The sequence below is a fragment of the Equus przewalskii genome, chromosome 16 (genome assembly GCF_037783145.1).
Source record: "Equus przewalskii isolate Varuska chromosome 16, EquPr2, whole genome shotgun sequence".
NCBI classification, from domain to species: Eukaryota; Metazoa; Chordata; class Mammalia; order Perissodactyla; family Equidae; genus Equus; species Equus przewalskii.
Genome location: NC_091846.1, coordinates 23,950,472 through 23,977,386, shown reverse-complemented (window position 1 = coordinate 23,977,386; position 26,915 = coordinate 23,950,472). Strand labels below are relative to the sequence as shown.

The following is a 26,915-nucleotide window of genomic DNA, read 5'->3' as shown; positions in this document are numbered from 1 at the left end:
ACATACTACCTTTCAATATCTGAAATAAGCGTAGGACAGGAAGTACAAATTGTGCTGTTCTCTAGAAGACAGAGTAAAGACCCTTTTAAGATCTCATAATCTTAATTCTAAATAAAAACTTAAATGACCTTGGCTCACTTTCAACAAAAATCGAGCTTCTAAAAAAAGAGATCTTTTCGGCTCCATGAATTTTAAATCTTTTTGAGTTTTTAAATTTTAACCCTTCAAGGAAATTGAACTCAAGTAGTGAGAGCACTTGTTCCTCAGAATGTCTGGAGGCTGTTAAAAAGAGCAACCCAATATCTCACAGCAGCTACAACCTGTGCAGGAGACAGGCTGACTGAGAAGAATGCCACAGCAGGAATCATTTCTGTCGAGATCTGACTCTTGATCTCCTACCTTAGAAATCCCTTAGATCATTAACCTTTGATTTTTCTCATAAGATACCTATATAAAATTAAAAGCTGTCATTTATTTGAAATTCATCTAAAGAATTTAGGAGAATGTGAGAATCGTGAGTTCCAGAATATTCTTCACATATAAAGCTGTGCCTTGGTTCATTGAAGGCTTGACTGGTTTCCCTAGCATTCAGATAAGCACAGACCTAGAAGAGACTTCCTGCAGAGATCATTGACTCTAAGACCTTCATTATACACTTGAGGGAAAAGTGGCTTTGACTTGTTCAGGGTCACACAGGAGTGGCAGATTGGAGCGAGGTTTCCTGCTTCGGTCTTCTGCAGCAATGGAGTCACATCAAATCCAGAGGCTCCACTGGGTATGAAAACTTCCCATAATGTGTTGGCTTAGGTGGACATACTGCTGTTAAATAGCAAAAAGGAAGAATAGAGCTGTGATTGGTGTGTATACTGCTGAGGGAAAATAAGGAAACCATTTGTTTTTGCAAACCACCTGCAAAAATAATCAAAAATTAACAAAGAAGTTTTGTCTTACTGCATATTTGCTGGGGCAAACATCCAGTGGCTTTGAAACTTGAGAATAAGCTTAGTAACATTATTATTGTTCTCAGTTTAGAATGAAATCTTAAAAGTCACAGATGTTTCTTTCAAAATTATCATTATTATTGTGGATTAAAATTCAATATTGTTATAAAACTTTATATAAATTATGAAGAGTCTGAAGGTACTTGTTTTTTTGAGGGGGCTGAGTGATACTGGGAAAATATTTCTTGTCTCCAAATTTCTTTCTCACTGGTGTCTAATGTTTTGCCTTTGGTTTCTGCCTTTTGGAGTATGATTATGGTGGACAGCTACAGGGTCTCAGTGACAGACAATGGTTTATCAGCTCGAATTACTTATTAGTGCTCTAGCAGAGAGTAGAAACCTGAGGGAATGGGTCATAGCATGGGTAAGTTTTGGTGGAAGCATAGAAAAAAGGGTACCAACAAGGGAGCTCTGTGTCATGATGAGGACAAGGCAGAAGTAAAAAGTTTTAAAAAATGAGAAGCATTTACAGGAAGGATAGTAGAAGCTGTTGAATAATAATTTTTCCTATCCCACAACTTTGTCCAGAATTTGCTCTGATGGCTAATAATTTGTGGTTTTTTTCTTTTTAATAACAGCGTGTTTATAACATTTACATAGTGTTTTACAGGTTATTAAGCACAGCCATAGCCATGATCTCATTTAAGCGATGTCAGTTAGCCAGGACAGGTACTAATAGCTCCATTTTAGAGACAACAAAATCGAGGCACAGAGTTATTAAGTGGATTGTCCAAGTTCATATAACCAGCGAGCAGAGAAGCTAAGACGGGAACTTGCACGTTTTGGTCCTGAACCCATCGCTCTTTCTCCTGTATGGGATTGGGTAGGGGAAAGAATTTATGCTTCAGAGTCAGATGACCCTGGCTTGAACTTGCCACTTTTCTTGCCAGCTGTGTGACCATGGGCATGTTACTAACTGCTCTGAATCTCAATTTCTTAATCTATGAGAAAGAAGGAATAATAATACCTACCTTGTAGGATTGTTGTGAAGATTCCATCAGGTAAAGCAAGTGAAGCAACCTGCGTAATGCCTGGCACATGGTGGATACTCAACACCTGGAGCTATAAACACCTGGAAAAGATACCTACTGTCCCTGCTTCATAAGCTTTTCCTACACTTAGAGGTGAAGTGACGAACCAGGGCAACTTTCCAGTTTATTTAAGGATACTGTGTCTCCTTGGTTTTACTTTAATTCCTGAAGTTATCTCCTGTGAAAATGTGTGTATGTGTATGTGATTAAGTGTGTGTGTGTGTGTGTGTAAATGCACCTGTGCGTGTCTTGGGGCACACCTGTACACAGGTACCCACAGGTACCTGCCTGTGTCGGGGATACAGCAGCCGTTCTCTATGTTCCAAGGCTGTGTGGAACCAGATTTAGTGATCAAACACAGAGCCTTTTTCTGCTGCAGGTAACTGGAAACTGTATCACAATCATAAATCTAACTGGACCAGGTGGGTCCCAGCTCTCTCACTGAGCTCCAGAAGCACAGACTTTGTCCTCTCATAATATCTGGATGATATCTGGAGTTCCAAGCCTGATGTCCTGGGAGGTTTTGGGCATCTGCCTTTAGTAGGCACAGCTATGGCTTCACAAAATTGCATTCATTTTTGAGTATACTTTATTTACAATTATTCATTCTTTCTTGAAATCTTTTACAATCGCCTTGATTAAAATCATTACATAAAATAATCCTCACTATATTTGTTACACATGGCACAGAATAATTTTACACTTTATAAATATGTTTCATTGATGCACAAATGGAAGAAGCATCCTTTGCCAAAAGCGGTACAGGAACTTAGTTCAATTTGGCCGCAGTAGGACTTTAAAAAATGACCACGAGATGGCGCTGTGGCCAAGGAGATTAAGCATGTTTAAACAGAGTTTTCCCTAATTATGACATTAAATTCCTTTCTTTAAGTATACAAGAATCTACCATTCAACTTAAAGTAGAGTAAGGTTATTTACCCTATTTTAATAGGATTAACTAGGAGTGAGTCCTTTAATCATAGCTCCATATATCATTCAAAGACTGTTTCACTGGAGTAGGGGGTGTATTTAAAAAGCCTCTGTAGTTAGAAAGTCCCCAGACTAAACACAAGGCCCAAAGGTACCATTTTATTTAAGATCGATCATGGTTTTCCCCACCCTCATAGAATTGTGTCTTCCCCAAAATTAGGTCAACTTCCAGTTTATTTAAAGAGCCGATAATTCTGTTACATTTTAATCTGCTTTGACAGCAATGGAAGGTCATAGAAAGATTAGAACATGAATTCACATTTAAATTGACATGATACAAACATGCACACATGTGTATATACTGAGTGTCTTCATTAATGACTCTTGCTTTTTCTCCGTATAAATATATAAACATTAAATAAAGTGCATGGGAACAGGTCTGTACATGTATACAGATATATGTTTGTCTATATACACTTGAATAGATACTTATGGAGAGAAAAAACATACACATTTGTAATATATTTAGTCAAAAGACATCTGTCAGGCAGTATTTATGTTGATTCTGATCAAGATTGAGTATATAGGGGTAGAATCTGTAATCTTTTCTCTAGTATACAATGAGATGAGCAGAGTTATAAACTAAGGCAAAATACATTAGAGTGAGACTTTTTAACATTTGTATTTTGACGAGTTAGTATGGTATAATCATTGAAGTAGTTCAGTTCAAATGTAGCCTCGATACTGGAGGCTTAATATAAATTCTAGCTTTGAAAAAAACACCTTTCAGTGTATGTATAAGGACATAATCAGGATAGCCCCAATGCATTTCCAACCACACAATAGCACCTCTCATATTCTTTAGTCTTCAAATCTATAATTTTTTTCAAACAGCTTAGAGCAAAAAACTATTTCTCATTCAATAGAAATGCTTCAGTATTATAGTCACATACCTAACATCTATTCCAATAATAATGCACAATTATATAATATCAAGGTGAATTCAATGTTGTTGATCTCTTTAGCAAACTTTTCTACAAAATATTATATTACTGCTTTTTTAATTAGGAGAATCCAATTTCAGTGAGTAATAAATGAGTTGATTTTTAGGGAAGCGGAACAAAAATTTTGCTCAAAACTTTGATAGTCATAGGTTGGGTCCAGGCTGAAATGCCTATTTCTAAACTAATTGCCAATTTTGACTTTAGGTGATATTTGCCCCCCTTTTTTGTTTGGCTGTTATTCACTGGCAACCGATCAGGAAAGTTACTGAGAAACTACCTTCAGAGTTGAAACAAATCTGTTTCTGAACCAGATAAGAAGAAAATAAATTGAACTGATTCTCAAAATAAGTCTGTTAATTAACATTTTTTTGACAAGGACCGTTTCAATTAGGACATTTTCTTTAAAGGCAAAGATCTAGTTTTAAGTATTTTTAGATCCTTGGTGGCTAGGAAATTCCTTCACAGATAGTATGCGCTCCATAGATGATTGTGAAACCAAAGCTGAACAGTTTTAGTAAATTATATAAATTGATTGATCTGAAAGCATCAGCTTACCCGATGGGTACCAATAGGAAAGTCACTGCCTTTTACAGAGATGTCCTAGGACCCTACTGCTGTCAGTAGCCAAAAACCTGAGTTTTTTCCTCAATCCTGACACAGTTACATCAATACGGCTTCCTGCTCAAAGGAGCACATGCACGATGCAGTCACTACAGAGCAAGTAACCAAAGACCTCTGTGGTGCTGCTTAGAAGAAGCAATTTCTAGAAATGCATTTGGTAATGTTAAATTATCCTTTTGATAGCTTACCTGGTAGAACAAACACTAAACAAGACCACCTTGGAAATTCAGAATTAAGCATAAATAGAAGAGAAAGCAGCAGTCGTTATTAAATAACATTTAAAATCTTTTTCACTTCTGAGAGGAATTAGCCTGAAATGCAGCAAATGCCAGCAACGTTGTGAACATTTCAAAATGACATCTATGAAAAAGCAGGAATGAAAAAGTTGTCAAGTATTTCATTTAATAATCTTAGCAATACAGACTTCATAACACTGTCCTTAGTGTCTTGTTGTTGTTCAAAATATGTATCATGGTAAGTTTTAAAGCGAAGTTTTCTTTATTTGAGGCCTTTATAGTCAACCAATTTTTCACTGTTTATAGCTACTTTTATTTACAGCAATAGTTGACCAACTCATGCCAACAATTAGCAACATAGCAGCAAGGTTTCCACTTGAAAATAGAAGCTAATTTAGATCTATTTATGGCCTCATTGTAATTATACAATAAAAGCTAATTATTTTAAAGACATATATCATTTACAATGTTAAAAATAAGTATCATAAAGCTCACAGCTTAAATGCTGTCAGAACATTTTTGAAGTGCACATTTTGTGGCATTTAACCCTGCTTTTCATTGATGGAATAAAATGATGCATATAAATATTATTGTTGGTTCCACTAGATGAGCCTAATTTTTTCCAGTCTCCCTATTTCCTTTTTTTTCCCAGATAGGTGAAAACTTGCTCAGTGTGCCCTCCACGGTTGCCATGGCAACTAGTCTATCACACACAGCTAACCTTTTCATTCACTGTGTTGATTTTGTCTGTAGGAGCATCTTCTGAACATTGTTTTCCTAGAGCAACCATAGTGCAGTCATTATCTGTCATCTTGGCATCTTTCTTTGAATTTTTATTTTGTCCCATTTGGAGCTGACTAGACTTGTAGGCCAAGGTTGGTATAGTGTTCACTAAAATTAATTGCAACGGTTTTTTATTTTCCTTGTACTGACACTGGATATACCGTGAAAAGGCTGACCTGTAGGTCTTATTGAACAGTGTGTACACTAGCGGGTTGACTGCGGAGGAGAGGTAACCAATCCAAACAAACACATTGAGCAGGGCTCCGATGACTTCCTCGTTGCAGGACTCTTTGCACATGACAGCCATTATGTTCGTGATGAAGAAGGGGCACCACATCACCACAAACAGAAAGAAGACGATGCCCAGCACCTTGCAAGCTTTTTGCTCATTGCTGATGGACTGCATAGTCCTCCTGCCGTAGGACCCAGGCTCCCTGTGGATCGACCGCTGGAAGAGCTTTTCTGAAGACAGGGAACTCTGAGGGAGGAAGCTGAAAGAAGCTAATTTGGCCCGTGTGCCAAGATCATTCACACACAAAGTAGCTTCTTTCTGGAGAGACTTGATAGTTAGAAAGTAGGTGATCACCATGATGGTTAAGGGAATGAAAAATGCCACGAAAGAGCCAATCAGGACAAAGTTGTCATCAGCAAGTAAGCAACTCCCTTCCTTAAAGACCTTGGAATCATCCTGTAGCCCAAAGACTGGTACTGGCATGGATATACCTGCAGATGGACAGAAAATGAAACATGATTATTAAGGAATTGAATACATGAAGGCAAGAGCATTGCCATATAATGGCGACTGTTCAAAGGATTTTATATCAACATTGTTTAAAAGTTTAACATATGCTTTCAATGAGAATTTAAAATTCCCTTGGACTTACTACCTGTTTTATAAGTATATATTATACAACATAGTTCCGTATACTTATATGTTATATTGCTCTGTATAACTAATTCTTTATTTACAAAGAAGTACAATAAACCTATCTTTAATTTTCATGCTACATTTTTCTGATTATAACATACTTATTAATTGAAGAAAATGCACACAGAGACAAAGAAACAAAAATAGAAATGACCAATGATGCCATCACCCAGAGGTAATCACCATTAATAATTCGATGCTGTTTGTTTTATTTTATTTTAATTAATTTATTTTTTGAGGATGATTAGCCCTGAGCTAACTGCTGCCAATCCTCCTCTTTTTGCTGAGGAAGACTGGCCCTGAGCTAACATCCATGCCCATCTTCCTCTACTTCATATGTGGGACGCCTACCACAGCATGGCTTGCCAAGCGGTGCCATGTCTGCACCTGGGATCTGAACCGGCCAACCCCGGACTGCCGAAGCAGAACGTGCAAACTTAACTGCTGCGCCACCGGGCCAGCCCCGATGCTATTTATTTTAGATAAACACACACACATACACCCACACTGTGTACACACATTTTAAAGAAGAATTGGAGTTCTAGATCATACACTGTTCTGTAACCTTTTTTTATGTAACATCATAAGCATGGTTTATGAAAATAACTTTATAAAATTACAAACATATTTTCTTTCCAGAAAATTTGGAAAATGCATAAAAGTAACAATGAATAAAGAAAAGAATATGTATTCTCACCAGCTTGGGCGAGCACAATTTCCATTTTGTGTAGTTTCTCCTTCCATTCACATGCATATGTAAATATATGTGGACATACAGTATTTTATGTCCAATTTTAGATCTTCCTATTCGATTTAACATTAAATCATGAAAATTGCACATATTTTATTTTGAAAAAATATGATTTTCTAATGTGAATTTAAAGTAACTTTAACCAATTTTGATTCTTTCTAAAAAAGCTTTCTTTTATGGAAAAATTCTAATATATACAAAAGAAACAAAACAAAGCAAAATCCAGCATGATGAACCCATTACCCAGCTTCAAAAGTGATCAACTCAAGGCCAATATTGTTCCATCCATATCCCAACCTGCTGCAACCCCTCCCATGTTATTTTGAAACAAATCCTAGACATCATACTATTCACTCTGTAAATATTTTATTGTTCATATCTAAAAGGTAGCAACTCTTAAAAGAACATAATATTATCACAACACCATTCTCACTCCTAAATAAGAATTTAATGTTTCCTTAATGTCATTAAACATAGAGTGGGTGTTCAAATTTCCAATTGTCTCATAAAGGTCATTATATAATTTTACTAGTACAGCATTCAGAAGGGTGGGTTACAAAAAAAGTAAGCAGCCACAGACTTTTCTTTTATTGACAAATACAAGAGTTAGGTATAGCGTGAGAGAGTACATGGGAACATGAGCCCATGGTCATTTGCTCTGTCAGTCAAATCTGGGGAACCTATAAAGCTCCCTCAGGCACAGAGCTTAGGCAGAGGAGGGAGCAGAGTGAGTAAAGGCAACACGTGGTCTCTCATCATGCCAATTTCTCCCCCACGGTGATAAGACCTTATTAAATGGAGAGTCAGCTGGCCACCACCACCATTGTGCATTTTTGGGGGAGTGGGAGTATCTTCCCCTACTGGCCTGTGACTGCCATACAGGAAGAATCAGAGTGACGAGAAAGGAGAGGAATCAGAATCAAATACTTTGAATCAAACAACTTAGTTTAAAGTTGCTCCTTTTATGAAAGGGTCGACACCACAGAGACTGGGAGAAAGCCAGTAAAAAGTTTCTTTCTAACTCCTGCCCATGTTTGCAGCTCCCTCAGAATTTTATAACAGGGAGTGTCTTGGTCACTGCTTCTGACCATCCCTTAGAGTCTAATATGTGGTCACAATCCAGCCAGGAACACAGGTTCATTCGAGTTGGAGGCTACTGCTTGCTTGCCTTTTGCTATCCATCTGGAAAAACTTCCCTTGAGGATCTATAATCTAACTTCCGCATACTCAGAACAGAGTTCAGCTCCACCCAACCATGGATCTGACTCTCTTAACCTCATGTCACCTCACACTGGCCATCCTTGCAAGTAGGGGACATTAGCTTGAGTTAATGTAATGCTTCACACAAATCTTTCTCAGTGACATTTGCCATTATCTTCATAGACTTAATTGACAATATTTGTCACTTGTCTATGCAAGGCCATCCCAGTATTCTTGGAAGGTGGAGATAAATGACATCAGAGCTGTTCTTAAGGACACTTAGTGTGGTTAATGATTCTTCATTTCCTGTATTCCTCTCTGTCCCTGGCCTGCTTTTCGGAACATTCTGTGGGCCAAGAAGAGATGGAAGGACTGTGGCTCCAAGAGGAATATCTCCTGAGACTCTGGATACACGCCAATTTTGCTTATCCTTTAGAAAACTATTGATTGCAAAAGTTGAGATATGGTTTCTAAGAAGAGCGTTTTGTTTTCTAAGTGTTTGAACATATGTCTGTGCAAGGTGTTTCCTGTACTCATCTACAAGGTCTCGGTGAGTGTAGTTGCTCATTGATTAGAACAAATGCTTTGCCTTGGCTCTGTGCTCCTGCTCTGGTTACTCCATCCCTCTAGGCCTCAATTCCCATCTACAAGATGAGGCGGGTACCTATGTGTCTCCGTAGATGTGGTGAGGATAAAATGAATCAAGCAGGCAGAGCAGCTAGGACAGTGCGTAGTCAAGAGTAGATGTTTTACCAATGGCGGATAAACACGAGAGTAGCTTTCTCTGCAGAAGGATCCAGATTAAATACATTAACTTGACTTTGCTTTAATTTTGTTCTATTTTGCTTTGGTTGTATATGCTAAGACTTTAAAATATATAATAGATCTTCTTAGACTAAAAGAAGTTCAAAAGAGTTTTGGCTATTGGCTATGTAGTTAATAGTGATGTAATTATTATCTTCTGCCAGGGGCACAGAGGGTCTCAATCAATTTTAATTTAGTACAGCTAGAACTGTTGATTGCTTTTCTAATGTGATGAATTGCAGCCATTGCTATTAGTCATGATACATATAAACAAAATATCGACCGTCCAAAAAGAAAAGAGTGTATTATTTTGTTATTAAACTCTTGGGTGTGCATTTCCCTGATTCATGCAAAGAAAGTCACCACCTTGAGAGCCTTTTGCTCTATTTGTTTGCAACCTGGTAATTTATATAAGTGACAATTCTTAATTAACCAGAATATAGGATTACCTAAAACACCAAATTCTTCAATTATCTGGAATTCAGATGTGTCCTTGTTTGGGGAGAGTGTACACACACCCTTCCCCACTCCAGAATGGCTGGATTTCTGTGGTCAGAAAGGGATGATGGAGTCACCTCACTGAAGCACAGATTCTCCCTCTTAATTGTCTGGGATAAAGAGCCACTTCAGCGTGGATAGGGCAAGAGGACATAGGCAGGCTTCTAGAAGGAGGACCTTGATTTGGAGGAGGAGAATCAAGCTGATTAGGTCTTTAAATGGCCCATTCCTCTTTACCTATAACCAAAATAGACTGAATACTCTCATATACCATTCTCAGTGCCTCACTCCTAGTAAGGGGTCAGCAAAGGTTTGTGGAAAGAATAACTAGACAGTTACAGCGATACTCTATAAAAGAGGGGAAGGAATTTTATGACAAAGAACTAGAACACTTAGGCTTTGTGGGTACAATAAGCAGTTCAAAACAGACTCCTACCAAGGGAGATGAAGACGCTGGCTGATATCCGAGATTGCGGCCACAGCCATCTCCAGTGCATTAATTTTCCAGCTGCTTTGTTTGATAATAGCTGCTTCTGGAGACCTGGCATCTCCTCTCACTTGAAATTTCTGCATACAAAGCATTTTCCTTTATGAACAAACAGACAGTAGCTTGAACTGTGCAACTCTGCATTTTGTTTAATATATTTTTCTGAGGAGTGGAAAACAGCAATCAAAACTCAATATCAGTATTGGATCCTCCATGCGCATTTTGATTTCTTTTCATTAAAATTCAGACAATGAAATGAACGGGAAGCATGGATGCTAAGGAAAGCTGGTGTCTTTCTTTTAGGGTCACCCTGCTTACTCTTTGCACATTAAATTTGCATCTCTTGTTAACATCTTACCACAGTCTGGGTAAGTGGCCTTAACTCTGAAGAACTGGCTGTGAAAAAAGTGGGGTTTTTTAGGTGAGGAAGATTGGCCCTGAGCTAACATCTGTTGCCAATCTTCCGCTTTTTGCTTGAGGAAGATTGTTGCTGAGCTAACATCCATGCCAATCTTCCTCTATTTTGTATGCAGGATGCTGCCCCAGCATGGCTTCATGAATGGTGAGTAGGTCTGCACCCGGGATCCTAACCTGCGAACCCTGGGCCGCCCAAGCAGAGTGTGCGAACTTAACCATTATGCTACTGGGCTGGCCTTGACAAGTTTTATTCTTAATTCTAGATTTTTACATTTTAATATCATGGGACTGAAAGTACTTCTGAGACAGTGTTTCCTTGGGAAATAAAACAGTTGCTTTGTTAGGTAGCGATCTTTTGGTGGGGAACACAACAGCGGGAGACCCCAGGGCCTTGGGTCAGGTAGGAGATGGGGGAGGAAAGAAACAAATACTTCAGGACTCCTGTGGAAAAACACTAAATTTTGGTTCATAGATTTCATTTCTCATGGAAATATGACTTTTCCTTTGCATTTTCAGACATGCTGAATTTTTTAAAGTAATAAGAATGGATTTACTAGCAGTTTGGCAGAAAGCAGCACAAGTGAATACTGCAGGACAGACATCACACTGCATGGACACAGGGCTTGAGTACACAGGGCAGCTGGGGCGAGCACTCACTGTCTTTCTAAGGCAGAGTTTAAAGCCCATGAGTTGGTAAATTCCTTATAATCTGTGGTCTCTGACAAGGCAGATGTACACAAAAATGAGTGCTAGATAAGCATGTCAGTTACCCAAGAAATTGGATGTTTCCTCTTAGATTAATTCTGAATATGTCTAATAATAAGTCATAACTTTTCAAAGTATTTTCACATCCATTCATTTACTCTCAATTGAACTTTTTTTTACAACATTGTAAAAATATCACCCACACTGTCCTATAGGCATTTACAAATTTTACTTTTTTAGAAAAACTGCGACCTAGCAAGCTTAAATGATTTATTTAGAATCCCATGGCATTTGAGGGGCAAAATCAAGACTTAGCCTCAGGTTTCTCCATTCTTATGGCTGATTCTTCTGACCTGCTTATTTGTTCCTTTTATGGTAGTTGTAAAAATCTACGACTATATCAGAAGTCCTTAACATTGGTTTTAGGAAGACTAGGATGAATCGTAAAATCTGCAAAGTTTGCCTACATGCACGTTGTTTTGGAGAAAGACAGAGCTTTCACTAGACAATCAGAAAAACTTCTGTTCTCAAGGTGGTTAACAACCACTGAATTATAGCAACATCCTCTGAACAGGACACACACACATGCACACAGACACACGTGCACACTCCCTGATGGTTCTCTATGCCCCGATACTTTCTTTTTTCATTCTTTAATCTCAAAGTCAAAATTTCCTCTCATGAGACATTATTCTTTGAGGCCAGACAGATATTTTAAAATTAAAATAGTTATAATCACCACCTAGTTTCTTTTTTATACAGCAGTTATTCCCAACTTGGGCTGCATATTAGAATTGCCTGGGGAACTTTTAAAAATTACATTGCCTGGGCTCCATTCCCAGAGATTCTGATATTAGTACTTCAAAAAACACTAACGCTCAGACCCCACATGGATGTTATTATTAAAATAAAAGAACACCTGGGGATCCTAATATACAACTGGTGCTGCGAACCCAGGATGTATAGGATTAAAAGTTTGACAAAAATGTGTTTCTGTTGAAATAAAACTAAATCAAGGAAAGTTTTACAGCTCCAATCTTTGCCTTCATTTAATGTATTTATTAATTTTCCTACAGGCTCAGATTAACTTCTCACAGCAAAGTGGAGAATTGATGGAGAGGGAAAGAAACTTGCCCTCCACCCCTCCCTGATCTTGAGCATGAGTTATTTGGAAAAAAAAAATGTGTTGAGTCAGGTTATTGTGTTGAGCCACAAATCGTTGTTTCAATTCCTTGACTGTTATGACTAAAGCTCTAGAAAGGTTTTAGACCTCGTGTTCTGTCCCAGTCAATATACAATACTTGGAAGAGATGCTCAAAGTGTCCGTGAAGCATAGGCAGTTGTGCACGGCCTGAGCTGGCGGCGTAACGGTCCCTGTCATTGCTTCCCAGAAAGGCAGTCTCTTGCTCTTCTGAACCTCACTCCTTTTCCTTTCTGGCCCAGAAGCTGTGCTTTCATGATGATGATCTTGCATTGAAAGGTAAAGAGACTGAATTCTGACTTGTGGAAAGTGGATTGTCAGCTGTCACTGTGACACACAGAAGCCCATCCCTGTCTTTCACCCCAGGGCAGACTGACTTCATCCACCACCTTCTTTCCCTGTCGATAGGTTATGAAACCCAAACAGAATCTGAAAAATGTGATGGAATAGGGATAAATTATCAGAGCCTCATTTTGCTGCTGGAATTGCAAGTAATAGAGCAATTTTTCAAATTCTTCAGTTGAACTTATCATCCCCTGCTCTTTTCTTTTTTAATAAGCAGAATTACACTATCCACCAACAAAAGAAAAGTGTTCTTTTCCAGACTGCTTATTCAGCAACATGCTCCTTAGCAGAGGTTTATTTACAAAAACAATTCATCTCTGTCCCACATTATTGAGCCTCATCTTTAAATTATTACATCCTTTCTTCCATTTGGTTTCAAGGGGGCAGATTTTGGAGTGCTTTTTTCTGAAAGCTTGGAGAATGAGTCTTACATGTGACACCTTATTTCAGAGACTTTGGTTTAGAAAGTGTATGTAGAAACAGTTATGGTGTCTGGAAAGTTAGCTTGTAGAAGGTGCCCAGATAATCCAGGCCTACAGGTAGTCAGTTTTTCCCTCCAGCCTCTCTTCTACATGGCTTCCTAAAGCACCACATTTATCACATCACGTTATGAAGAGCAACAGTGTCGCTAACGCTCGAGCCATTATTAACCACTGAGCCCACCCTGTGAGGTCTTTGTGATCAGTGTTAATGGAGTTCAACTTTCTCAATTTTTGACATAGTCATGAGGTGTTCTCTCTCTTCTTTATGTTCTGTCTTGAACTGTTCAGAAGGGAATTACGTATTGCTTGATTTTTCAACTAATCACATAGTGTGTTCTGAGGAGCTACCAAGATCTGCCTGCTCCCACCTGTGTCTTTTCCCAGTGGCTTGCTTGGTACACTGCAACGTCCGGCTGTTAGAGTGAGAGGTGCCATTTTGTGTGTCTATAATACCTCAGAGGGTTAACCATTAACCCAAGCGCAAGTTGCAGTGGCACAGAGATGCATAGCAGGGGAGACTCCTGAGGGCACGGGCCTTAGGAAGAAGCCTGTCATAGGAGAGAAGACACAGAGAATAGCTCAGGGATGCAGGTCAGAGAGGGATGTGGTGTCTACGGCATATTGTGTTGTTCCTAAAAGCCTTGAGCTCCATGGGGGAAGATGCAGTGTAAATAGTAATTGGGAGGTACAGACTTACTTCTCCATTTTCCCTTGGACCAGTTCTGATGCCAGCCTCTTCCCTGATGCTCTACCAACCAGGGAGGGCTCCAGAATGTCTCTGCAGCAGAGGCCTAGGGGTGGCAACTGATTGGGCATGGAGGAGCAAGGCAACCTGTCTTGTGGCTACATTTGCACAGGACGCACACTCTTTTTACTTTGTGTGATTAGTTGGGGGTGGCTTGGGGACTGCAGATGGAGATAATGTTCCCAAACTATATCCTGCACTTCTTTTAAGACATATCTCATGCTATCTTTCTTTCAACACATCCCCTGTACGAAGCCTTCCCCAAATTATTTCTGTCTGTAATAAGAACTCCTTTCCTTACTCTATATTCCTTCCTCACTTCCATAAATAATTTATGCTGTGCTAATTCACACTTCTAATACCTTAGAATTTTTCTCTAGAAATCTCATTTTACCCATGAGACGATAATCTCATTAATGGCAGGGATATCTCTTCTTTTTCTTTTTGCAGCCACTGCAGCATCTAAAGCAGCTCTGCTCAGACTAGGGACTTAGGACATGCTTGTGGGACTGATGGGTAAATGAATGAGAGGGACAAAAAAGATAGGGAATTATAATAAATGTGAATCATCTTACATTTTATAGACACCGCTTGAATTTACTGAATAATTTCATAATGTTTCCCTTCAGTTTTACTGGGAAAACATGGTAAATGAGGCTGCCAATTAGCCAAATAGGGCAGAGGGAAAATGGATATTTAGGTGATATTTAATCTGTGTACTCTTCTGAGAGAACTACACATAGAATTAACCAGCACATGAACTGACCACTTTAACCACTAAAGTCACAAGGGAAACGATCACTGTAAAAGGCAGCGCCTACGTGGGAATCAGGAGACCTAAGTTTATTCCTGTTTGTTCTGACTCATAACCTGGAGCTAGGGCTGTTATTTTTCCCAAAGCTCTTTTTCAGGTAAATTAAACAAGTGTGTATTAGGAATGAGCAGTGTCATATAGTGGGGAAAGCAGAGAATAGGGCGTCATAAGACCCAGGCTTGCGTCCTGACTCTGTCAATCACTAGCTGGATAAGCTTAGGCTGCTTAATTTTAAAGTCTCCCTCTGTAATGTGGAGATAATAAAAGGAAGCCTTCCCTAATTTACATATAGGGCTTGGGTGAGAAAGCAGGGAGGTAATGTGTCTGAATTATTTTGCAAACTTTTAAGATGAAAGTGATTATAAATTATTTAGCACTAGACTCTGTGGGTACTGCAAAAGACCTTTGAGAAGCTTCATGAAGCCTAAGATATTGTAGGGAAAACAAAATATACACACATGATCTAATAAGACAGCAGTGCAGGGTAGAACGAGATCCAGGCAAACAAGTGACATGGATAAGCACTCCTACACGATGTCAGAATGTGATGCTCACTGTGGGTTAGTGCCTGCTGGAAAGAGTTGAATAGGACACAGCGTTGCTAAGCTGGGCCTTGCAGGTGAAGAGAATCTGGAAGAGAGGCAGGACCAAAGGCAAGGACACAGGTATATGGTCCCTGTACATCCTGGGTCACAGCGCACCTGGCCTTGCTGGGGCTGAATTCTGCTGTGTTTGGCATGCAACTGTGAGCTCAGGAGCAAGCACACATGTTGCTTGTCAGAGGCATCAAGCAGGTCCTCCCTCCGCGACAGCAATCAGTTTTAGTCATTCATCCACTAATCAAATATTAATTGAGCCTACAGTGAACTAGATACTTTAGGAATTCGAGAGGAAGAAAGTGCTTGAGTTTATAATCACTACTTTACAATCTAAGACTTTTTGCTGTCATTCGTAAACTCATTAATCCAAAACAAGACTAGGGAGGAAGAGGATGCAGAGATGTAAGCAGTAAAACTAGGTTGAGCACTGACACCAAACTGTTAAAAATCGTACAATCAAGGTAAATCTGTAGTTACCTTGGATTTTTTTTTAAGGCAGCTATAATGCAGGATACCAGTTCTCAAAAGTTTTGGTCTCAAGACTCCTTTAGACATTTAAAAGTTATTGAGACTCCAAAGACTTTTTGTTTCTGTGGATTATATCTACAGATCCTCCTCAACTTACACTGCGGTTACATCCCAATAAACCCAGCCTAAGCTGAAAATCTCACAAGTTGAAAGTGCACTTCATGCACCTCAGTACTGAACATCATAGCTTAGCCTAGCCTACATTAAATGTGCTCAGAAGACTTATGTTAGCCTACAGTTGGGCAAAATCATCTAACACAAAGCCTATTTTATAATAGAGTGTTGAATATCTCATGTAATTTATTGAATACTGTACTGAAAGTGAAAACAAGAATGGTTGTATGGGGACAGATGGTTGTCAGTGTATCGGCTGTTTACCACCCTGATGGGGTAGCTGACTGGGAGCTGCGGCTCGCTGCCACTGCTCAGCATCATGAGAAAGTACTGTACTGCATATTGCTAGCCCGGGAAAAGACCAAAATTCAAGGTTTCTACTGAATGCATATCGCTTTCACATCATCGTAAAATCGGAAAATTTTAAGTTGAACTACCATAAGTAGTTTGTACTTAATCGTCTGTATAAGTATTTGTCATGTTAGAAATGAAAACTGAGAAAACTTAATAATTTATCAATTCACTTAAAAATAAACTAATAAGGGGCCGGCCCAGTGGCACAGCGGTTAAGTGCACACGTTCCACTTCGGCGGGCCGGGGTTCACCGGTTGGGATCCTGGGTGTGGACATGGCACTGTTTGGCAAGCCATGCTGTGGTAGGCGTCCCGCATATAAAGTAGAGGAAGATGGGCATGGATGTTAGCTCAGGGCCAGGCTTCCTCAGAAAAAAGAGGAGGATTGGCAGACAACATCTCAGGGCTAGTCTTCCTCGGGAAAAAAATAAAACTAATAGACCCATTACATATTAACATAAATAACATTTTTGTGAAAAATAATTATATTTTTCAGAACAAAAAGTGAAAAGAATGGCACTGTTTTACAGTTTTGAAAATCTCTTTGATGTCTGGCTTACTAGAAGACAGCTGGATTCTCATATATGCTTCTGCTGCAGTCTGTTGTGTCACACACCACGTCGCCTCTGGAAAACTCCACTAGACCCCCAATAAAAGGATGAAAGGGAAAATAGCTGTATTTTTTCCCAGCTTTATTGAGAAATAGTTGACATATATGTTGTGTAAGTTTAAGGCGTACAATGCAATGATTTGATACACGTATACCTTGAGAAATGTTTACCACAAGAAGGTTACTTAACACATCCTTCACCTCACATAATTACCATTTTGTTGTTATTTTGGTGAGAATATATTAAAGCTCTCTCATAGTAACTTTCAAGTATACTATACGGTATTGTTAACTCAAGTTGCCAAGCTGTATTTCAGATCCCCAGAACTTATTCATCTGATAACTAACTGAAAGTATGTACCCTATGACCAACATCTCTCAATTTTCCCCACCCCTTAGTCCCTGGTAACCACCATTTTACTCTGTTTCTGTGAGTTCAATGTTTTCAGATTCCACATGTAAGTGGAATCATACAGTATTTGTCTTTCTTTGACTGACATTTCATTTAGCATAATGCCTTCAAGGTCCATCCAGGTTGTCACAAATTCCTTCTTTTTTATGGCTGAATAATATTACATTATGTATATATATATATATATATATATATATATATCACATTTTCTTTATCCATTCATCAGTGGACACTTGGGTTGATTCTGTGTCTTGGCTTTTGTGAATAATGCTGCAATGAACATGGGGGTGCAGCTATCTCTTCGAGACAGTTATTTCCTTTCTTTGGATATTACTATTATTATGAAAATAGTATTGACATCTTGGACTTCCTGCAAGTGTCTCAGGTATCCAGAGGGATCCCAGGAACAGACTTTGAAAACCACTGATGTAGGAGAAAAAGCCATCAGGTTGGAATCAGAAAACCCCAGTTTGGATCCCCTATTACCTTAAGCAAGCCACTTAATCCCTCTGAGCTTCTTCTCCTATAAAATGGGGATTATTTAACAGTATCCCCTTGAAAGGATAATCATGAGGAATATAAACAAGAATTGCTATACCATTGGTAGTAAATATCATATCGTCTAGCAGATGGAAATCATAGAGAAGAATGTTCCACAGCCTTCCCTAATGTGCCGAGTTCTTCATTCTGTCTAAAAACCCCTTCTGTAGCTGAAACCTCTGATGCCCCTTATTTGGCTCTAACAGAAATGAAAAACAGCTTGCTTTCATCCTTATAGCTTAGCTTAAAAATCTGAACCTTGGTTGCCTCCTTGGCACAGAGTCTGTTAATAAGGAACTAGGTCATCACTTAACATAGGGGCCTTGCAGAGCAAGAGCATTTCCCAGAATGGCTGATAGTGGACTCCTCAGCTCTGTCATTTTCCATAATTGACCAAGTACAAATGGTGAAAATTTCATGACCTCTTCTGTGGATGGTAACAATTAAGTCAATTGCCAGGAGTACTGAGTAATGCGTGTGCAATGTGATATTGCTTTAGAAAGTATACATTAGGATTCACAGGGCAAGGACAAAAGAAAGATTTCTACTGTGCACTTCTCTTTGGGAACAAGGGTGGCCTTAGGAAATCTGGGGCTTCTTTCATAGGTATTAGGGTTCATGGAAATTAGTGTGAAGGGCTTTCTCCCAAGACAGCCCCAATGAAAAGGATCTCAAAGATGGGTCTGCCATTGCTTGTTTTATCACTCAGGGTTCTTTGGTTTTAAGCAGTAGAAGCTAATTTGGGCTGATTTAGCAGAAAATGAGTTTAAATAAAATGATACTGAATAGTTCAAAGAATTCTTGAGAGGGCCAGGTTCCGAGCTAAAATTCCAATGTTAAATTGCGTTGCAGACCTGGTCTGATGAGACTTTTGCTGTTTTCCTTGTCTACTGAGCACTATAAGGAACAAGAACAAAAGCTCCTGCCTCACAAAGGACTCCTATACCAGGGACTCCATTACACAACCACTGGAAGCCAGACGCCTCAGCCACCTCCATGCTGGCGACAACGGAGGTGGCTTGCTCATCCTATTTGTTCACTTTGCTCTTTTCCACGTCACAGTTTTGCCAGGGTAGTGCTGCTGTTTGGTGGAACCTAGGCTGTGAGCCAATGTCCTAGCAATTAAGAAGGCTGGGAATTTGAGTTCTGCCTTTTGGGAATTTCCCCAGATATAGAAAGGCTAGTTGAAAGAGACGGGCAGCCGTGAATATGTCAGGCACCCATTTCACTTGGCCTATGTATGGCATGATTTCTAGCTGTGGTAATTGGGCTGGGCCAGAAAGATGCCTGTTCCAGAGATGGTGATGCTAGAATTTCTGGCCTTTTCCTATCTTCCTCTTTCTCCTGTGATTATCCTCTTTCTCCGTCATCTCTGCAGTCAGCATATGTTCACGTATTTAATACTTCAAAATAAGTCACTCTGGAAATTTCCAACAGCTGTGAACTCAAATGCTTATGGGGCTAGTGTAGTAATAGAACTGAGTTATGTGGTGGGTATAAGATGGTAGGGAGACTGGTGCTTGCAAAACTGGATAGTGTCTAAGGACAATCAGGTTCAATTAAAAAAATATGCAATGTGCAAGCCAAACAAAACAGATCTGTGGGCTAGACAGATTTTTCCTTATTTAATTAGATTGGCACAGGTTTGCAGCTGTAAATAAAGTTTCTTTGGGGTTTTTCTTTACTCACATCTCTTACAGGCTTCTCATTTTGGCCTTGCTCTTGGGGTCACACTCCCTGTACTGATAAACTGACGCTATTTCTACCACAAGGCTCAAATACATTTTTGTTTTGGTTCCTAAGTCCTATGATCAAGAGAGTCTTTCTCAGCTTGGGTTTCAGATGTACCCACCTTGGACTCAGATCAATGCTGTTGTCACAGCTCTTGTTCTGACAGTGCCCCTGGAGGAAGGGGACACAGACATTCCCTAACTAGCGGTTCCTTTTTCTAATGTGAGCTAAACTTCTGTATCTCCTTCCCGTCTTAGTCATTCTCTCTTTGAGCTGCTAGGATTCTAGAAGCTTCTTAATAGTTCCACCTTTCATTCCTTTCGTCACTCGTTAGTCTGGTTGGTCCAGACCTCCAAACTTCCCATTCAGTTTAGAAAAGGCTGAGATGAAGAGCTTTGGGCTTTGTTTTCTCTCAGACTGTATTTGCAGTGAGTGATACTAAAGTTGCTACTCAGTGAGATTTCATTTCCCTGATTTGTTTTCCATCTTCTACAAAATTGTTTGTATCCTGAAATTTTGGTGATTTGAGGAGAGAAAATTTTTGCAACATTGGAGGGACATTTCTCTGGCCTAATTTCTGCTTCTGAATGCCCTGTCTTCCCCACTCTAAGTAGGACTTTAGTTTGCAGAAGTATGTGGTGGTATCAGGTAAAAAGAAGCTTTAACCAAGAAGTGTATCTGCTTGTTATCAAGAGGATCATTTATCCTTTTTTCTTAAGAGCTAAAATAGAGCTCAATGATCATCTTGTGAAGCATCTCCCTTTTAAAGTTGATGAACCAAGATAGAGAAATATTAAATGTTTTGCGTAAGTTTATACTGAGAGGTAAAAAGAATGGAAAAAAGCCCCCCATATTTACGGGTGTCCACCATGTGTTAGACACTCGGTAGGTCTTCATAGATGTCAGTAAATTTCATCCTCAAGAGGTACCTATAAGGGAGGAATTACTATCCCTATTTTATAGGTGAAGAAAACTGAGGTTCTAAGATATTCCATAATTTTCTCTACGTCTTTCAATTCATAAAGGAATGAGCTAAGATTCACACCTAGGACTGATTTGTTTTCTTCTGTACCTCATTTGTGTTAGGACCTTGGCTTCATGATCCCTGTCTAGTGGTCCTGTAACCACATCAGAGTGTTTAGTTAGCTTTCTCATTGCTTGCATTTTACAACTAACACTTTTTTGGGTTTTAAGGACTGAGAGTGTTTACTTGCAAAGAGCCTTGAGATACATATTAACACCACGTGAGATCTTATACCTGGGAGGTAGGGATAGCAACAAGAGATAGAAAATGGAAAACAAACTCTCCACCCCAAGGGCTGTGCATTGCCGTTAATATAACTACACTTTACCCATGGAACTCTTCAATAAAAGTGTCCTTCCCATTCAAGGTCACAAACAACTCTTTAATAAGACATAAAGAAATATCTAGCTACCTACCTGGCCTCTCAATGTGGATGTCTCTAAGTGGCATGCCTAACCTTACACGGCCGCGACAGAACTCTGGATTGTATGCCCTCCAACCCCAATTTCCCCGCCTTTCCCCATCCTAGTTAATGCCACTATCATCTAGCCAGGTGCACAGCTCAAAAACTTAAGAGTCATTCTTTCTATCATTCTCCCCCTGAAAAAAACTCACCAACATCCTATTAATTCTACCTCCAAAATATATTTTATGTCCAAATCTGTTGATCTCTTTCCATCTCCACTGTCATCTCTGTACTCCAAGCCATTAAGATTCACGCCTGAATTAGTGCAAGAGCTTCCCCACTGCTGTCATGGTTCCCTCCCTCACCTGTGGACCCCCTTGCTTAAACCCTCAGAAATCCCCCATTGCACTTAGAATAATGTCCAAACTCCTCACTTTGGCTACAAGGTCCTCTGTGATCTGGCCCTGCCTCTCTCTCCTCCTTTGTCTCCTATCGTCCATCCCTTCTAGATGAATTGTTTGAGCCACACTGGCTTCCTTCTGATCCTTCAGCCCCATAAACTGGTTTCCACATTAGGCCTTAGGACTGGCTGTTCCCACTGCTGGGAACCTGCCCTCCACTGATATTCCCATGGCTGGCTCCTTATTATTATTTGACATCAGTTTTAATGCCATCTCCTCAGTGAGGCCCTTCCTGACGACTTACCCTCAATCAGCCTGTCGTCACCCCTCCTGAGTCAGTCCATGGCATGTTTCCCTGGTTTGTTTTCTCCACAGCATTTGTCACTGTATGACATGTTTTTGTTGGTCTATTTATTCGCTTGCTTGTTGTCTGTCTTTTTCCATGAATGTGAGCTCCATAAAAGCAGGGATTTTTCCTAAGACAGGGCCTGGCACATAGTATTTAAATATTAAATACTAAATAAAGATTTGTGGAATAAGTGAACAAGCAAATTCTGAGGCCTTTGGGAGCACATGCCACATAAAAAGAAGAGAAGAAAATAATTGTGACTAAATAATAGACTTCATTACCTTGGTTACAGAGGCAAGGGCAAGAATTTGCCCAAATATAGGTCATTTGGGAGACTGAATATTCTGCCAAATTAGGGCTTTGTAGAAGATGAAGATAAAGCTATTACATTTGAGGGCTTTCTAGAGATATTACTCTTCCTCTCTCCTGCAGTTAGTAATGCTCCTTTATCTTTGCAACCTAACACTTCTTCAGGGACACTATGCAGTGGTGGTAGTGATAATAATAATAATACAAATAAAAATAGCAGCAAATAGTTGTATATTTTCTATGTTCCAAGCACTGTCCCAAATGTTTTACACAAATTAGCTCGCTTAATCCTCACAGCAATCCTGTGAGGTAGGTACTATTATTTTCCCCATTTGCTGATGAAAAACTTGAGGCACAGAGAGGTTAAGTAACTTGCCTAAGCTCACACAGTGAGTGGCAGAACTAGGATTTTGAGACACAGTCAGTCTGGCTCCACCATCTGTGTGCTTCTTTGCTCTGTGGCCTCAGCACAGTTTAGCTGTCAGGCATGCCAGCTAGAAGGGTCAACTGACCTCACTTCAGAAAATCTGCTGCTTAACAAATCATATCACTCAGGCCTGGTCCCTGGATCTTGCATCTTCATTTCAGGATCCTGAAATTCATACCATGCCTTGCGAAATATGTTTATGAGCACAAACCTCCTTCTCTCTGTGTTTGTGTACAAATTTCACATTTAGAGCCACTTACATGCCACCTATGGGAAGGCCAGTCAGTGCCTCCCATAGCTGAGATACAACAATGAAGGAGGTATGTACGGGACCTGTCATTCAGGAGCTTAAATTTAAGGAGAAATTATCTACTATAAGTCTTCAATGCACATCTCCCATTTTTTTTTAATTTAACATTTTTACATTAACAATAGTTTTAACACTTTTAAATTACAATTTCCTCCACTATTTCTTACAATGCTTATTCTCTTTCCCTGGGTTCCAGCTGATTGGTGTCCCACACCTGTGCTGATGTTAAATGTTTTTCTTCCAACTTAATCTTTAGATGATTTCAGGGTGGGGGTGGGGCAGAAGCCCTCTGAAAATAAATGCAAAAGTTTATATTCTTGTGACTATGTAAGTTTTTCAGGAGAGAGATAGTTCCCCAATACTCTTAATAAAAAAATGACTCCGGACCACTGAACTTGGATGTACATAGGCTATGTCATGCATATGTGTGTGTGTGTTCTGGGAAAATCACAGCTTCACACTTCATAGTTCCATGTCTTCTGGACAGTAGTTTTCTGAGAATATGGAATTTATACTTTCAAAAGACATTAGGAAACGAAAACTACAGTCAAAACTCTGAAGAGCCACATAGTTTTAAAGAAAGGCAGGTAAATGATAAAGGATGAGCTCCTTGATGAGTTGTGTATTCAGAGTAACAAACACACACACACCACAAAACACATTAACTTTAGTTTCTTGGGGAGATGTTCTAAAACACCACAGGTGGTTCTCATGTGCTGCTAAGGCTGAGCCCTGGCCCCATCCTGAAGTTACCCCAGCGACTGGAGAAGGCGCTGGACTGAGGTTGCTGTTTCTCTGCTTTGCTTGGTCACCAGATAGGCGGTCCCTGCCCAGGGCAGTGTGGAGACTCTCACAGGGAGCCAATTACCCTGTGGGTGGCTCTTAGCGCTTTTCCCATCTGGATTATGTGTCTCCTAGGTGTGGACTTGATCACCTTCTGTTTTCTTAGATGTTTTTCATAGCTTTTATGCTAGTTCTTAGCTTCACCAATTTCCCCCTTTCTTCTGCTAGGTCTGGAAGAGGTGGTCTGCAGTCCCAGTTAACTTGCCTTTGTAACAGTACCCGGAGGCCTCTCTTTACCTTTAAACCTGGAAGACCAAAGGGACAGTAGCCTGAGGGACTCTGCCAGAAGGGTCCTGGTCATCAGCACCACGTGTATTTTGCTTCAGAACGTTATCAAATTGTGGGGGTATCAGAAGACACTGGATGTAGCGCCAAGTCTGGTTCGATTCTTAGCTAACAAAGTAAGTTTATCCCTTGACATTATTGTGCGCATTGAATGAGATACAATGGAGAGCGCCCAGCAGCAGTGGGCTTTCAGGAGATGCCCAGAGATGTTAGCTGAATCTGAACTCTTGTGGTGACAATAGGACAAACATTAATCGATGTGTGACAGGAGGATCAGCTACATGAGAAGAACCATCTAGTAGGTGTTGTTACAAATATCACAGGCTTAGGGGTTCCTCAGTGGCTGTGAGTCATACCTCAGTGCTCCCTTCTGTTAGGATTGCTTACTAGACTTCGTTAGAAGTGTTTATTAGATGTCTTCTCTGTTATGCTACAAGAGGGGCACATAACAGAGCTCATGCAATTTAGCTCATTTCAGGCTTGGACTGGCTGGGCGGTAAGGAGCTGACTTGTGTAACGACTTCCAATAGTGATTTTTTTTCTCTAGCATGCAGTAGAATAAAATATCACTATTCCAGGTGTGGCCCTATCTGACTTCAACTCTTTCCAGGCTGAAATTTGCTCTGGGATTTTAAGATCTACATGACTAATAACAGAAGTCAGCAGAGATTTCTAGACACAGGGATGTGATAATATAATTCACATTTGATAACATCGGAGGCAGAAGCAGATCAGTGCCTTTGGCCAGGAGATCACAGATATGCTCTCTTGTTACAGGTTAGCGTGTTTCTCAGCCCCCGACCCCAAAATGAAGTCCTAATTCCCAGTACCTGTGAATGTGACCTTATTTGGAAACAGGGTCTTTGTAGAGAATCAAGTTAAAATTAGTTCATTAGGGTGAGCCCTAATCAGTATGACTGGTGTCCTTACAAAAAGAGGAAATCAGGACACAGACAGACAAGCATCCAGGGATAACACTATGTGAAGATTAAGGTAGAAATTGGGTGATGAATCAACCAAGCCAAGGAATGCAAAAGATTGTCAGCAAACCACCAGAAGCAAGAAGAGAGAGGCACAGAACAGATTCTCCTTCACAGCCCTCAAAAGGAACAAACTCTGCTGATGCCATTGTTTCAGACTTCCAGCCTCCAGATTTGGGAGACAATAAATTGCTGGTGGTTGAGTCACCCAGTTTGTGGTATTTTGTTATGGCAGCCCTAGCAAACTAACATACCCCCTTTCTCTCACTCTCCCTCCCAGAAGTGATGCTATGGATTAGTCAACTTCAAGGATACTCACTGGATTATTAGGTTGAAACACATGAAAAGACTGATATTTAACCATTTTGACCTTTAGAAAGGGCTGTTTCACATGATCCAATCTGACATTTTTCTAGTGGGTGGAGCCACATGTGAGACCTACACAAATCTCCCTAGGGTGGGTGGGGGGCTGTGTCTCAATCTCTGCTTCCTCCCTTATCTGAGTGGGAGGGTGTTCCCAACTGGGAGACATCCAGGCCACTTTTTTCTTTGGCTTTCCCTTATGCTTCGGGGATGCTCTTCTCTATTCCACGTAGCTGGGTGAAATGTAACTGGGGGGAGAACCCCAAAGCTTTGCCTCTCTAAAAAGGCCAGAGGTGGGATGGGCAGGTGGGGGCCTTCTGGTATTCTGAAGGACCTATGAAAATTTTAAGGGCCTGGAAAAAATGATTCAAAATATAAACATGCAACCTCAAAACAAATACAAATATAAAATGCAACATTATGCCAACTAGCCACGTCAGCTCTGATAGTTATATATTAATATGACACATTAAATATAATTTATATAGCTAAGATATAACGAGTGGGGTCTCAAAAATTATCAAAGGTCTTAAACAGTCCTGGGCACTAGGGCAAGTGGTCTTTCCTCTGGCTACCATTGTCTTGTACTTACACCATCTTCCTTACTTGTGTATTTCTTGACATCCAAGATGATAAGATTAGAGACTCAGTGTGGATTTAGACAGAAGGGGTAGAATAAAGCAATGCTTTGTCTGGCTTCATCTCTCATAACACATTTCTCTTGGAAAACTGACAGCAATTCTAGACATTGGGTCAAGAACAAGATTCAGGCATTTCTGTGTCTCTGCCAATGCTATTTTATCTCCTTTGCAAGAGCACCCTATTAACTTGAATAGTTTTTCCCTATAAAAATTCTTAAAGCAAAACAATCTCTCATGGCTTTATATTCAAACTAACATGCAATTTAGAAAAGACTTGAAATAAATGCAAATACCTAGGTACAAATTTCTATCTTTCCAGTGAAATTTCAATAAACCTGATTACTTCTATTTTTCCCCAACAAAGACAGGAAGTAAAAACGTAAGGAAATGTTCCTTCATTCAGTGCGGTATAAGCTGATGAACCTCAAGAGGAAGAAAAGGCGGCAGCAGGGTGTTGAATAGGAATATGAGTCTTCTAAATGGATGTGAGGCTTGGTTATTGTCCTTCCTTATGGGATATAGGTCTATTGACTGGATAAGAGTCTTGGATATACCTTAGTCTGTAAAAGGGAAGATCAGCTTCTCCTTCCCCACAGCTTCCTCAACACCTAGTAACACAGTACCAGGGCAAATGAGCTCCTAGGATAATCTAGTTTGCTGATTCTTATGTAAATACTTTCAAAGTATTTTCATCCTGGGATCAGTTT

The 26,915-nt window shown here is 39.8% G+C and overlaps 1 protein-coding gene across 5 annotated transcripts in view; it reads right to left on the bottom strand.

Moving 5' to 3' along the window:
* Positions 1-2,603: 2,603 nt before the first annotated feature.
* HTR2A (5-hydroxytryptamine receptor 2A) overlaps positions 2,604-26,915 on the bottom strand; it is a 57,701-nt gene continuing 33,389 nt past the window's right edge. For all 5 annotated transcript variants that reach the window (XM_008524892.2, XM_008524893.2, XM_070578828.1 and 2 more), the window contains one exon: positions 2,604-6,329. In XM_008524892.2, the coding sequence (XP_008523114.1) occupies positions 5,530-6,329 (800 nt within the window). In that variant the 3' untranslated portion in view covers positions 2,604-5,529. The remainder of the gene's footprint in view (positions 6,330-26,915) is intronic.